Below are 16,010 nucleotides of genomic sequence, written 5' to 3'. Positions count from 1 at the left end.
AAGCTACAACTTTTGCTTGGCATCCGGCATGATCCCTCCTGCTGAAAACGATAGAAAATCTGTTAAATCTTATACTTAACCCGTCGTGAGGTGAAAAAATTCTCGATTTCATTCAGAAGACGCATATGGATTCTCAAACCGATAGAATGAAACACCGAAGAAGGGTAAATCGACAAAATTTCATTATCCAAACGCCAATAGAATAAAAAGTAATGTACTTCTATTCACAGGACTCTTGTTGGAGATAAGAGATAACACATGAATTTTTTTTTTAATTAAAAGTTTTAATATTAATATAAGTGAATGCCATTTAAATCTAGTAAATGATATAATACTAATAAATTTAAAAGGAAGATTTTCTAGAATCACCTATTAATTGCAGAAAAAAGGGAAAAGCTGTAGAAAGGACACACACTACAATATGATTTAAAAGACAATATAATAAGCGGCTATAAATCCCTTATTTATTCACAAAAAGGCCAATCGCATCTGCTATAATAGTCCACTTGTCGACTAAAATTATTCTCTAGCTTCATTCCAAATTCAAAAGGACGACCTTGATGTGCTAAAAAATTAACTTTGAGAGAACAAATTTCCCGCGATGTAGATACCTGCAGCTACAAAAAAATATGTTATATTTTCCAAACAATTTCCAAGAATTGAGATTTAATGAAAAACAAAATTTTTTTTACAAGTTTTAGTTTCGTTTATTTACAGTAATAGTACGTAATATTTTGATTTTTATAACTGAAATAATGAACCGTATGAAGAAAAATAATTATGGGATAAAAAAAAATTTACGAATATTTTATCAATAATGTTTGGTAGTTTAACAAGCAGATAAATAAATATCTGTTTCATAATTATTATTTTTAAAGCGTAAAATTAATGATAATAATGTTGTACATTTATTTCCCTGCCGAATTCACCTTATTAACTTAATCTCGATGAAAATTTTTAATTTATTAATTATGCAGTTTCTTAATTTTTTCCACGACTAAAGTTTTGACTTTAATTAATTAATTTTTTCCTTCTAATTTTCTACTTTACATATGTCTAGAACTGCTTTCACATCTAATATTTTATTAACTTTTAATTTTAATCAAATTTTATAGTTAAATTAAAATGAAAAAATTATAACTTTTGACTTAAAAGGTTATACGGTATGAAGTTATTTAAAATTACTAAACAAGCAGAGCGAAACCTTTCGATTACTAATATACGAATATAAAAGCTGTATATACAAATAAGGCTCATCTATTATGTTACGTTCGGTAAGCAAAACAAATTATTTACCTTTAAAAACTCCATGTTTTTTACATTTTACTAAAATATGTTTTACGAATCTATTTATTTTTCCAGTCGTCTCTTAAATATCATTTTGTTTAAAGTAAATTCGCAATTATTATAAAGTCAATAATTCTGTTTTTTTTTAGGGTGGAAAATTCCATTTGTGAAAGAAATCAATGAAGAATATCGATAGTAAATCAAAAGGGAAAAGTTGCGAATGCCGACGTTTTAATTAGAATTAACATTTTTAGGTCCATGATGTAAAAAAGAAAAAAGTTGAGGAAACAATTATTTACCGTATTTTTGGTTGTAATAATCTCTTAACTGTGTTTGCGTTTGTAAATTTTGCATTAAACAGTGAAAATCAGAAAACTGTTAAATTACAATTATTTCTACCATGTGAATAAAAAGGTTGTCTTGAATGCCAAATTAACAATTTCGAGATCGGCATGATCGTCGATTACTGGTGACTTCTTCGACGGCGTCTTTTGTAAAAAAAATATTTTTTTAGTAGCACTTTAATCGACTGTTCCTCCTTTTTTTAAATTATGTTTCAGATTATTCTATCTTCAATAAATTTACGGTCGTAGTGTGTTGTATTTCCAAGTCGATATTCTTGAATCCCGGTCAGGCATGGCACTTTCACACACGCTACAAATCATTCATCTCATCCTCTGAAGTAATGCTTAACTGTGGACTCGGAGGTTAAACGAAAAAAAAAAAAAAGTCGATATTCTTACACGATACCGATTTTCAATTTATTTATTTATTTTTTTGAGAAGGGGGTCTGAAATTCTTCAGACTTAAGCGGAAAAGGAAATTGATACACACGATATCAGCGACCACTCTATCATCACTGATGTGAGTATCATCAAAAATTGAACGTTCATTAATTAGGAGGGTCACAAGTAAAGATTAAAAGATTAAAGTGCCAGATGGTATTTGGGTTGCAAAAGGATTCCGTACGGACCGCGAGGGATTGAAACAACAGAGCGGAGCTCACAATATACCCCACCGTGCGACCTCAAATCGCCCTTAACTGGTGGAACCCTAAAGCATCAATGTGCGAATTTCATTTGATTAAATTAATCCTCCCGTACACGTCTGTCTTCCCCGCTTCGTCGTCGCTCTCACTATATCTTTCTCTCTTTTTAGCAACTTTGCCCTCCTCGGCAATATACAAACCGCCCGCCGCGCGCCGGTTCGTATGAATTTGCATTCTTAACGAAGTTTATTGAATTTCCTCTCTCAGTTCCGACTTTGTAACCGCATCGGCCTTCCCTCATCGTTCAGCCGTCTTGCTGTTATCTTCCGGACAAATCTGAAAACAGTGTTTCCTCCTTCATTTAAAATACATGGCAGTAACGTCGATCGCCTTCCGATCTTTTAATTCCCTTTAATCAACCCTGTTATGAGATTTAGGAGAGTTATTAATACTTTTCATAGCTCTTTCGTTGAAAATTTATCTGTTTTATTAAAATGATTTTCTAATGATTAAAAATTTAGATCGTCATTTATATATTTTCGATACCAAAATTTCCTGTTCAAAATTTTTTAATATATTTATAATTCTCAAATTATACTGAGACTTGATTTTACCTCTTTAACGTAAATATTTAGCAAAAGAAAAATGTATTCCGCAACAGGTAGACAAAAGTAATATTATCGGTCAAGCTTCCTTTGTCTTAAAAACTAGATTATTATTATTATTACTACAACTTGATATCAATACACCGAATTAGCCAAATTACCTTCAGTACATCATTAGCCAACACATACGATACGTATAGAAAATCGTAATAACTCATTAATTTTTTTTTCCTTTAAATAAAACTTAAAGAAGAATTGAACAACTTACGGCAATTTTTTTGTTAAAATTTTAGGAAAAGTATAAATAACCACAAAGTTTTATTTTATTAGCGGGTTATAATCTTACATTACATCGTCGTAACGGCTCGGCAGTTTATCATCACCCTAACTTAAGTTCATTTATTATTTGATAGTCTCATCTCTATACGATCAACAAATTTCAAATAATATTCACCGTGCAATAATAACTGGCCCTACTTATCCGTCACTCGAAATAAAAGTTATATAAAAGAGGTAATAAGATATATTTTAAGGAAAAAAATGTAATTTTACGGATAGTGCACTTCTTCCGGCATTGTGAATTAGATTCGATTAAGTTGAAAAAATGAAATGAGGAAAACCCTAACGACTGAATCACAGAAACGTTTTTTGTCTTCCTATTCCTAGGTTCTTAATTTTTCTCCTGTACGACTTCACGTATCCTACTAACAATAAAAAAAAATGTTTCACCCCAAAATATTTTTATATTTTTTAAATATTTTTATATATATATAATATTATAATATATATATAATATTTTTATATTTATATTTTTTTATTTAATATTTTTATTTTTTTATAATGGTTTTACAGTCTCTCTGAGCTCTCTACAATCTACATAAAACATTTTCAGCAAATAATTTAGTCTTCTTGTTCTTAATATTTTTATAAATGCTTCCAGCATAATCAAGATTATCCTGCATAATTAATCTTGTAATACGTTCCTTACCTGGTCCCTATATGTAGAAATTAAGGGAAAGGGAAAATAATCTAAAGTTTTTAGGTTTGATGGAAGAGTAGAACGCATAAAAGATATCGACGGAGTAAGTGTGATTATGTAAAACCGATTAAGCGACAAACGGTTGAAATTGTTTTTTCTACCCTTCAATATTATAAAAAAGTTATTCGATACGAATCGGTTAAAAATAAGAAATCTATAATAAGTTTTATAATTGTCGTTTTTTATTAAAAATATTTTAGTAGAACATCACATTGACTTGTTAACGAAATGAAATCCCACTCTTATACGGGTAGCATTTCCTAAAAGAAACCGTAAATGTAAACGATGTTTATTTATTATATTACGAGTGTTAATATTACCGGTCGATTATTAAATTAAAATCTTACGAATTTTTAATGCGGATTTTTGCACGCGATTTTTAGACTTAGGAATTGAGTTTATTTAGCGTCGGTGACTTCCTGTACTCCTTTTAATATGCAGATGTCGTACTTTAAAGAAGAAACACAAGTCGGGCGGAAAACACGATATCGGTGGGGCGGAAGCCGTCGTCGAAGGCGGTAGAAACGGAGGCCGAGAATCGGCGTTGTCGGCAGGGGGTGCCAAAAAGGGCGTGGAGAGAGTTCTGTAAGAGAAAGAGAGAGAAAAAAGAAGGGTAGCGAGTTTGTTGGCTTATCACAGACTGTGAGGTCTTATTAAAGGCTTCTGACCTTTTCACCTCGCTCCCTCTATCATTAGTGGCTTTAAAAAACCGCCCTTTGCTGCCGTTGCAAATTGCCGTCTCCGCGCCACCGCGTCAGCCGACGGTTAGGGTGTACCTTTATTTTAACCTTTTAACACCCCTTTCTTTATCACTATGATGACACCCCTTCCCTTATTTCAATTTATTACCGCTCGGAAGCGAATACGGAGCGCAGAGTGTGTTCGCATAATATCCAATATCTAATGAATGCATTAGATATTGGATAGGGGGTAATTACCCTCTGCCACTGAATAATTTAAAGTCGGGTCGTCAGATATGCTGTACTAGCATCGTACGAGATTAATTTAAATATCCTCTTTCTTAGTAAATAAAAATTTGGCAGAGCTGGCCTCACTCACCGATCCTGTGGCTGAAAGAAAAAATGTTGTTACTGAAAAATAATATAATATACAGAAAAACACTTCTTACACCGCACTAGCGCATTTTTATTTTCAAAAATTTAAAATATCATTATAAATAATGTAACCCCAGGTATCCAATTTATTATTGGACACCAACAACGACAAGAATTCAAAACACGTTCTACATTTTATATTATAAGAACGCTTTTAGTTTTCTTCATAATAACGGAACGCAGTATCTTTTATGAAACTACTCGTATACGAGCGTTCGACACCGATACGGGATTTTTTTTTATAGCATTAGTATGTAGGTTTTTTATCTTATATATAAGTCTTATACGATTAAAAACTCTCCTAAATTCTCTGATATTATTTAAACATTTTCTTGAGTACAAAATAATCATTTAAAATCGTAATTAGCGAATGTATCTTGGTTTGTGAGACGGTCTTGCTTGTTGGCAGAAGGCAGGCGCTATTGGCGGCTCAAAGGCACCACGAAGAAGTGAAAAGACCGGGTCAAGGCGGCTTAGGATCAGGAGCCGGCCCGGGAGACATCAGAGGTGGAGGTAGCGGTGGAAGCGGCACAGAACCTGATGAAGAGAAACTTCTGGACGTCGTCGGTACCACGGAACCCGTTCATCCGATTCATAGCGGCCATACGCATCATCTTACCGGACAACATCATCCAGGTACCTATTCCTAGTTTGCTCACGGTAATGACACTAAGATACAAATTTATTTCGCCTATTTATGTTCATGTATTTAAGTCAAATTATTCAATTTTTACAAATAAAATTATTGTTTTCTTGAAAGATAAGATCAGAGCGATATAAATCGCTCATCCTAAAAACAAACAAAAACTGAAAATGAAGCAGTTTACTGTCGCTATCTATGATGTTAGGAGAGTACAAGCTTTATTGAAACCGCACAGACCTGTTCCTAATTTATAATTTAATCATTATTTAGCGCTCGATTTCATTACGTCATTTTAGAACAATAATAATTTTTATTGTATATTACATATATGTATATACAAAGATAAAAATATTTCAGTCGGGAATAAACTGAAATAAAATAATTATCTCCCATTAAATGAAACATATTTTATTTCTAAGACTTCACCCAAAAAACAGGCGTTTTTTTGGTGAGAGAATACGTGTAGAAATTATCGTTATAAAAAATAACATAAATCACCGCTATAATTAAAAAACTACTACCCGATAAAAAATTTTAATTTAAACGATATAGTTTATAATATTAGAAATAATTATAAAACTAGGTAGTAGTAAAACGGGTTTAATTTTTACTTTTGACATAACCGAATCCATTTGTACCCGCTTTTACTTTCCTGGTATTCATAGCTCCAGAGCGATGCTACAAGAAGAAATGTATGGTAACCGGTCAAAAACTTGCGTACGGGTTTCTTGCATTTCTCGACCTGTCATGACACAGGGACCGAAAAAAAGTTGCGGTAATGTTTGCATGTATGGACGTGTGTTGGCGTGTTTAAAACTTAAAAACTTTCGACTTGATAAACCGATTTTGATGAAATCTGGCTGAGACATTCGTGTATATCGGGCGATTAGCGGGAAAAATTTGGAGTTTACATCTCCAGTGAGTGGTGGTAGATACTTTCTTTGGGGGTCAATTTTCTGAAAATTTTGCAAACATAAGCCGACTTTACATTAAGCTCAGTATTCGGGTACATACTTATCTTACCTGTTTAAAAGAGGTTTTTCCCAAAATGTTCCCCTTCCAAAAAATCGGAAAAACCTATCTTTATATTTATTGGATATTTTTAACCGAATTTTTTTATTTCTTTCTTTCTAAGCATAATATTAGCGCATCCAGCCCCCCAAAAATGGGGGCAATATTCGGGTCGGGGAAACCGATTAAAGTTTAAAAATAACGATTTTTTAATTTTTTTTTTCATTTATCATTATGTTTCCACTATATAAGAATAAATAACCGATGGCAGGAAAGTATTACAACTTTGCGGTCAGATTTTTTCATTTTCAACATTTTAGCGTATATCTGTTAGTAGATTTCATATAATCTAATAATTTCAAATTGTAGTATTTTATAAATATTAAAAACTAACATAAAATACCCGACCGTTATTTTTCATACGCAATCGGTAAATAAAAACTTGTAAAATTACCTAACAACCGAATCCAAAATATGTATTATGACATTTTTTCTTGAGTCACTTCATAAATAATAGTAAATTTAGACTTTTGTGAACCTTTTACATCGTAGTTAAAATACTCTCTTCACCCGTTTCAGGGTTAAGTAACGGGACCGTGTCGATATCTATAATAAAATAAAAACAATAAATGGAATAAGATATTTTATATAATTATCGATTTCAAACGCATCTTTATTCCAGATGTAAAAAGATTATTTTTAAAGTAACGCTATTTTATTCGCCGTAGTTCTGATGATGATCCTTAAATTAAACTTCATTTATTTGTAAGCGTAATGGTAATATATATAATCGGTTTCCGTATAACTGGTATCTATATTTTCCGAGGTTTCCCGTGATTGTGAAAGTTTTAATTTAACATTTAATTCAAAATTAAATGTTAAATCATTTTTTTGAGAATATTCATAATTTATTTCGGTATCGTAATTTAATATTTGAGAATTAATTTGCTAAAAACGGTTCCTATGATTCTGTAAAAATTTTATGGATATTACCGTTTCATTAACAAGTGCGAGATATTAAAATAAAATGAAAAAATAAAGTTATTTGTTTATATTTCTTAAAAATAACTTATTTATTTAAAAAATGAGGTTCTCAAAAATTACGGATCTTTGAATAAATTAACCCGTTTAGATTTGCATTAAATATGAAATACAAATAAAGAGCTACAGTAAACGGGTATTTATGTAATTTGAAGAAGTATATAAAAAAGAGTTTATGAAACATCTTACTTTAAATGACCAGTTTTAGATTTTAATTAACGATTTTGTTTAATGAGGTTTTTGAGGGTTTTTTTATTTTCTAACTTATACAAATATTAAATAACAACAAATATTTTAAGCGAGTGAAGCAATTTTTACAAAATTATTTTTTTTAGCCGATTTAACCCTTGTCTGCTATTTAAAAAAATTGTTTCACGTTGTCCAGTCGTCTGTTTGTTTTTTAATCTGTTTAAAAAAATTTCAAAATCAGTTTGAAAAAAGTATTTTTATAAGATTGATACACAGACTTGCATTCGCATGAACTCTGCTTGAGAGTAACCGAGAGGTTTGATACCGCCCGAAACCAGTACTACTTTTTTTAAATAGATAATTTTCAAGAAAGTTCTTTTTTTATTTCAGAATTTTAATCTAATCCTTGTTATGGTTTCTAATTATTTTCACTATTTAATTCTATTTCATCTCCGGATGTAAAAAGAGTCTCGCTTCAGTGGAACCGAATCAGTTTTATTAAACTAAAAAGGTTTTATCAAACTGACGTCATCTTTCATCTTATTCTAATACTTACAGTAAAATTATAACATATATCCTGAGGACATTTCATTATTAGTCATCATCGTGATTGCTAAAAGGTGATAATTTTCAGCTTAAGAAGATTATCATAATTATGTCGCCTGAAAAATTATTCAAATTTCTTTTAAATACTTCAGTAAATTTATAATAAAACCGTAAATTTGACTTGGTTTTTCTTGCAAACTATCTACTGTAAATACAAAAGTAGGAATAAGAAACTATTTGATTTTCTATTAATAGCGGGCAATCGAAGTTACACAAGTGTATCACAAAGTTCTTCCGGAACTTTCATAACCTATTCTACTTGTGAAAATAATGGAAAAATTTCATAAACATGTGTCCAAAATTGCTTCGTTTGCGAGTTACAGCTAGTGAAAGATTTCACTCGGATTCAGCTACTCTGGTATAATGAGGTCACACTAAATTTTTTTGTGACGTTAATTAAGTGGCAGAATTAGTGATTTCTTACGCTTTATGCTTTTTGATCTGAAAAATCGAATAAAATAGGCCCCAGAACCGTATCTGCAATAGGTTTTGAGAAATATGAAGTGAAAACCAATAAATTGGGGTAAAAGTCCCTATTTTTTGTTTGACGTAAAATAACTTTGTTAGATGGGTAATAAAGTCATAAAATTTTTAAACAAAAATTGTAGAAAATTTAATCCTGAACAAATTAGTGTAAGTTAAGTTGAATAAAACAAAATTTTAGAAAATCCGAATTTTATTTAGCAACAGTACATCAGAAAAGTTTAATGTAAAGAAAAACAAATTTTTTTTTGGTGATGTAAAAGTTTTTAAAAACAAAATTTAATGTTAAAAATTGCTGTAGAAAATTTCAAAATACATAAAAATCAACGACAGAAATAAAATAAATTATTTGAACAATTATTATTTCAAAGTTGCCAGTAAAATGACAACAGCTGATCAACAATGCACAATACAATATTAGTGTTTAAATCATTCTTTAAGGAACGTTTAGTACATCGGGTACTGTGAACTGTGCCGTCGTTAACGAATGTTTTCTATGAATTTTAGTTTGAACGTGATCGATTTGACTTTCAAGTAATGTCGTACTTATTTACAACAGAGGAATACGCTGATATGGTATTCATTTTGAGTGCGTGTAATGGTTGGTAATGCTACAGCTTTACAGTAGAATATGAAATACATTTTCCGAATCGTAGGATTCCAGATCCTAAAAACGATTAGAGCGACTCTATGCAATCTTCGGGAAACAGGTTCTACTTAGTATTCGTACCGGCTACGAACAATCTTTCCTACAGGACGCTGTTATTGATGAGATTATTATCGATGCAGTTCAGCGCAGTCCAGCTATCAGTACACGACGTCTTTCTAAGCGGATCGGAGTTTCGCATTCGAAGGTTTGAAGGACACTTAAATAAAACAAGTTTTATTCATATTATAAACAGCCAGTTTAACATCTTCACTCAGCAGACGGTCCGCTTCGCTTGCATTTCTGCAAATGGTGGAATACAAATCGACAACTCTACAAGTAAGTTTTTTTACCGATGAGGCAAATTTTACTGGGATGGCGACAACAATTTACGACCACACATGGTCATGAAACGGTGGAAGACAATTTCCAACACCGATTTAGCGTCAATGTATGGTGCCTTCTTCACAGTCAGCTGATTGATCGTTCGTATTATCTGGCCGCTTAAATGCTGAGGTCTACTTGCGCTGTTTTCAAGAAGAATTGTCACAGCTGCTTGAAGATGTTTCTCTAGCGTCGCTAGAGAAACGCTATACGCAAAGTATACATTCAGTACGATGACGCGCCTCCCGACTGCTCTTGTGCCGTTTCCACTCACTTAAAACATTATTTCCCTGAGAAATGGTTCGGTCGTGAAAGTCCACATTCTTGGTCACAAAGATCACCTAATTTAACATCTTTAGATTTTTGTGTCTCGAGATGGATGAAAAATAATGTATACAAAAAAAAAATACATTCTCGTTTGAGGGCTTAGTTGTCCACATTATGAATGCGGCTTTGCAGCTTGAGGACAACCCCGAAGAATTAAAGAGCAAAAAAGGAAATACAGAAGTGTGCCAAGAAATGTGTTGAAAATTGCGGGCTCATTTTTGATCATTTATTATTAATTGGTACGTATAATGCACTTTGGTCTAGCATACTGTTTCTAAATAAAATTCGAATTTTTCTAAATTTTCTTTGTGTAATTCAAATTATTTTACACCATTTTTTCGGAATTAAATTTTCTACAACTTTTGTTGAAAGGTTTTACAGGTTTATTACCCATTTAACAAAGTTATTGTACGTTAAACATAAAAAACGGTTGTTTTCCCTCCATTTATTGGGTTTCACTTCAGGTTTCACAAAACCGACTGCAGATAGGGTTCTGGGACCCATTTTAGCCGATTTTTTTTTTTTAGATTAAAAGGCATAAGAATTCACTATTTCTGCCCCTTAATTAACGTCTTAAAAAATTCAGTTTAACCTCATTTCCCCAGAGTAGCTGAAATCCGAGTGAAGTTTATCACTAGCCATTACTCACAAACGATGCATTTTCGGGCATATGTTTATCTGATCTTTTTCCATTATTTTCACGATTAGAATAAATTATGAAAGTCCCGAAAGAACATTGTGATACAGAATTTAGGCACGCTGTATGTATGTTGTCTGATGTTATTTGTCATTTGCCTTGTTTTACTTGCTCGTAATTTTCTGTACCTCATCAGTATCTTTGCTTCAATATACTTCTTACAACTAACATCATAATTCCCCGTTTTTATTTCAATCCTTGTCTTATTATACTATTTTTAATGCCTGCATTTCTTCTAAAACTTAATTCACTAACTTATCATGATTAAACTATTCTTATCGTACTTTTTCTATGTTATATTGAACTATTTAAATGCTATGTTGAACCTAAATTCGTTCTCCATTCTTAAGGCATATTCGTTTCTTTACTGGAGGTTGCATTGACGTTCTTTTATTATATATTGTCGCCGAATGGCTTTTACGGCACGTGGCACTTACTAACCTTATAGTAGCCCTGAGAAGGTCTGTTGTCGTCGAATGGCTTCGACGGCTCGTAACTCATAACCTTGTAGTGGCCCTCAAAAAGGTGGTTTTTTGCCTTAGCTCTGAGAACAGCTGTTGGGTCCAGAAGCTGATCTCTGGCGAAGTCGGGCAGCGCGGCTCGTCCATGAAGTCAGACCGGGCTTCTCCTAAACAACAGTTGGGTCCCCACTACAGCGTGGCAGTGATGGCCTCCAGAACCCCGCAGTCTCGGGTCGGCGTCGGTCGTTCTTCACCGGCGCGGCCGAGGCGGTTCTTCCCAAGCGATCCCGCTCTGGGCCGATCTCTGCTACTGAGTCCGCCGGCCAGGGTGATTGAAGCCCGGCGAGATGGAGCGGAAAGGTAGCGTCCGCGTCCAGCGGCTCTCTCGGCAGGCCGGCCAGGCCTGCTGCTCCGGCGGGGAAGTTGGCATCCGCCGGAGGGTCCCACGTTGAGGTAGCCAGGAAACTTCTTCTGTCTTCTTCCATCTTCTTCTTTTTCTTCTTGGTCTTCTCCAGGTGTTCGTCAACGATGAAATAGAAATTCACTCTCATGTACGCTCTTTTATTGGAGCCTGAGAGTGGTGGGGCCGCAGCGCCACTATGGTGGGAGAACTGCACGGCGGTAGTGATGTTTGTATCAGCGCGTCCGTATACTGTGCGCCAGCTCACATCTAAGTTGCTATTCCGTGTTCGACCACCGATATTAAATAAGATATATATGTTGTAATAATGTATATGTATATACATATATATATATACATATATATATATATATATATTCTTTGTGGTGTATTCCTATTTTCTACCACTTTTTGTGTGACTTCCAGAGTGTTCCGTTGTGTGTGTGTATGTGTGTGTGTCTCTCTCTCTCTCTCTCTCTCTCTCTCTCTCTCTCTCTCTCTCTCTCTCTCTCTCTCTCTCTCTCTCTCTCTCTCTCTCTCTCTCTCTCTCTCTCTCTCTCTCTCTCTGTGTGTGTGTGTGTGTGTGTGTGTGTGTGTGTGGGTGTGGGTGTGTGTGTGTGTATATATATATATATATATATATATATATGTGTGTGTGTGTGTGTCTGACACACAACACGAACAAAGAAAAACAAAAGAATATATTTGAATACTTTTTTAATGTTTTTTTCTTATTTCTAAAACGTGTAAAATACCATTATATATTTTTTTTCCTAAAAATTATCATGGTTTTGTCAGTCTATGACAAACTGTTCACTGTTCACACTGTTCTTCTATCCTTTGTAATTTTTTATTACTTAAATCAAGTTATAAAAGGATTTTCAAAAATTAAAATCTGTACGAATAACCTACAATATTTTTTTGTCATTTATATTAGATTCTCGAAAAGATGACATAATATAAAAGAAATATTTTTCATTTTTAACTGTTTCATAATTATACAATATTTTATTTTGCTGCCAAGTTTTCGCTTTCGAAAATCTAGATATTACGAAATCATCTCCTTTGTCGAAACTATTTTCATTGTGTAATATCGCGATTAAAAAAACTACATGACCTTTCCTTGTAATATATAATATTATTATAAAATATATGTTTTGTTGAATTTCCTGTAATTGCATGGATCTCACAAATTTAATGTACAGTCTAAGTAAAATGTTAACTTATAACAGTAAATATGGAAAAAATAATAAATATTAATAATTTTAATAAAAATCCGAAAGTAAAATTAAATAGCTAAAATAGGAAACTATAAAAATGAAAAATATTGAAAACCTTTCATAAAATGAAAAATTGAATGACGTAATACGTAAAGTCCTGAAGACAATAAAAAGTAAATAAATAAAACTTTAACTGAGTAAACTCATCCTTTCAATTCTATTTTTAGATGGAGAAGCTTATTGTATCAGATAAAAATAATTAAAAAGTCAAGTAAAATTTCATATGAGGCTAGAAAAATTTAATTTTGCCGTAAATATATTACCGATATTTTAAATATAATTTACATAACCGTAATGATTTATTTGTCATTATTTTAATACGATGTCATTCTTAACGTAACGAAACATACAACTTATTTTACAACTTAAGGAAAGAAAAGAAGAAGAAATCGTAATACTTTCCAGTCATTTCATGTAAAGTGCGCAAAAAAACATTTTAAGAAGCCTACCACATCCTGCCTAATGTTCATTACACCTACCATCACTCTTTAAAGTAAGTGGAAATAACATACTGTCTTATCTCACTACAATTAGTGTCGTGTTCATTCTTTTTTTGTAAGTTTTTTATCGGTGAACGGGTAAAAGTAAGCAGGTGAAATAGCGAGTGCTTATTGTTCAACAGGTTGGTCATATGTTTTTTCTTGTGTTTTTTATAGTTGATTTTTTTTTTTTTTATAGAACACGTCATTTTTGATACAGGCCCACTCTTTTAACGCATTTTCACTCAGCTAACAACAGCGCTACCTAAAAAGCATTTTCAGGCTTCCAATGACAAGCGTATGACCGGCACGACTTTCTTCTATTAAAAAAAAGTCCGTTTTCATTAGCCTTCAGTGGGCGTGTGTATGTATATATATATATATTATAAGGAGCGGTTCGTTATCAGCCGTGTGAACGGCTTCGGTCAAAGAACCGTGTTTTTTTATATCCCTCCTTTTTAACCTCTTATCCGTACAAATGCTAAAACACATAAAAATCATTACACATAACTTTAACTACATTAACATTTTGCAGTGGCAAAAAACTTAGTTGGTTTATTATTATTATTATTATTATTATTATTATTATTATTATTATTATTATTATTATTATTATTATTATTATTATTATTATTATTATTATTATTATTATTATTATTATTACAAAGAATAAGCTATGAGGATATTCCAGTGGATACAATTACCGTAGTTATTTGAATGCTGTACTTCTTTCATTCTTTCATCTAAGATTAAAAAAATCTATTATCCCGTTTTATACTTCTCGAACAAGTTATATTACTTAAAATAAAAAATTTATAAAAAAACAACTATCATTATGAAATTCAAAATAAAAAAATAATAAACGGTAATAATGAATCGTTTACTCTCATGGCAGTTATTATTTTAAATATCCTAGAAATTATAAAATAAACTGAACAAATTTTAAAACCTTTTACAAAAAAAAATTGCATCTAGAATATTTTTGGAATCGTTTTTAATTTTTATTATGTCGACAACAAATTTGCTTCACTTAATTTGGCACCAAATTTGAAATTTAAATAATTATTTACGTAAGTATTACGGCGTTTTTATAGGTTTTTTAAATCTCTTTACTCAATTTTAATTATTTATTTTTTTTTTTTTTTAGTTATATTTTAATAGGTAATACTCACAAAAATACTACCTGAAAAAGAAAATATTCGTAAAAAAAATGTAAAAGTCAAGAAATTCGGAAAGTAATAAAAATAATAAATCCTCAGGAATTAAAGTTAAAAATACTATTACCATGCAGGAAAATACATTATTTACAATCGTTAACACATTTATATTCAGGTAAAATAGAAAAACAAAGTTTTTTAAAATTGTTTTTAGAACGACCTTTTTTACATTTCTAGTACACGTTAACTAGACGTTTTGAATATATTAAATTTTGGCGGCATAGCTTCAGAGTTAAACTGCAGAAGGAAAGTATGGTGATCGTTCAAATAATGGGGAATTGGTTTTTTCTTATCTCAACATTTAATAATCCAGAGACCCTAAAAGAGAAAGAAAGGGGAAGGTAACATTCGTACAAAATAATAATAAATTACATAACAAAACCTATACGCCAAATTGATTTGCGTTTGATTTTCATGGCATTCTCCCGACACCAGCCCGTTCGGTCGCCCTAAAGCATAAGACCGAATGTCTGTGCCACCAACGGCTACTGAGCCTCGAAACAATTTAGCGACCAGTGTCCTAAATAGCTTCTAGAGCTAACCTAAAAGCGTGAACGGAATAAGCGTACCATACACCACTTGCGTGTCCCACGGCCCACTTGTCATATATCACTAAAATAGTTAGGCGCACCCCGTCAACTACTAAAACATATATGACTATCAATAATTAAATTTATCTTGTCAAAGACAGCAATTCGCCGCCACGCCTAGCCCGATAAATGCCAGTAAGTACCTGTCCACCATTAAAGAGCTTGGAGCCTTAATCTGGCTGGTAGCCAACCATATCTGTCGGTTAACTTCCTAGAGCAGCGCGGTAGGAGTCTTTCCCTTAAATAAACTACTGATGCCGGTTCAACAAAGCAACGGCATCAAGGAACACTCACATGGTCCGACAATGGGGCTCACGCCATATTGATTCGCCGCTTGTGAGTGACCGATTTTCCCCTTGAGCTCTAGGTTCCAGGGTGGCCTGTGTTCTGGCACCCCCCAAGAGCTGGGCAGTCGAATATCGTATGTTCGTTCGACTGGACCTCCACGCAGACGCACAGCTCATCAGCTGCCAGGTGAAACCGAAACAACTATTGGTACAAGTTCGCGTGGTTGGAGAACAC

The 16,010-nt window shown here is 32.6% G+C and overlaps 1 protein-coding gene across 7 annotated transcripts in view; it reads left to right on the top strand.

Moving 5' to 3' along the window:
- Positions 1-16,010, top strand: part of bi (T-box transcription factor bifid) — a 383,693-nt gene that overhangs the window by 337,924 nt on the left and 29,759 nt on the right. For 6 of the 7 annotated variants that reach the window (XM_075362524.1, XM_075362522.1, XM_075362525.1 and 3 more), the window contains one exon: positions 5,444-5,670. In XM_075362524.1, coding sequence (XP_075218639.1) covers positions 5,444-5,670 — 227 coding nt within the window. The remainder of the gene's footprint in view (positions 1-5,443; positions 5,671-16,010) is intronic. The other variant, XM_075362521.1, reaches the window with a different exon arrangement.

This window comes from Lycorma delicatula, chromosome 4, assembly GCF_047948215.1.
Source record: "Lycorma delicatula isolate Av1 chromosome 4, ASM4794821v1, whole genome shotgun sequence".
NCBI classification, from domain to species: Eukaryota; Metazoa; Arthropoda; class Insecta; order Hemiptera; family Fulgoridae; genus Lycorma; species Lycorma delicatula.
The sequence above is the reverse complement of the archived record's forward strand: the minus strand, read 5'-3'. Positions and strand labels throughout refer to the sequence as shown.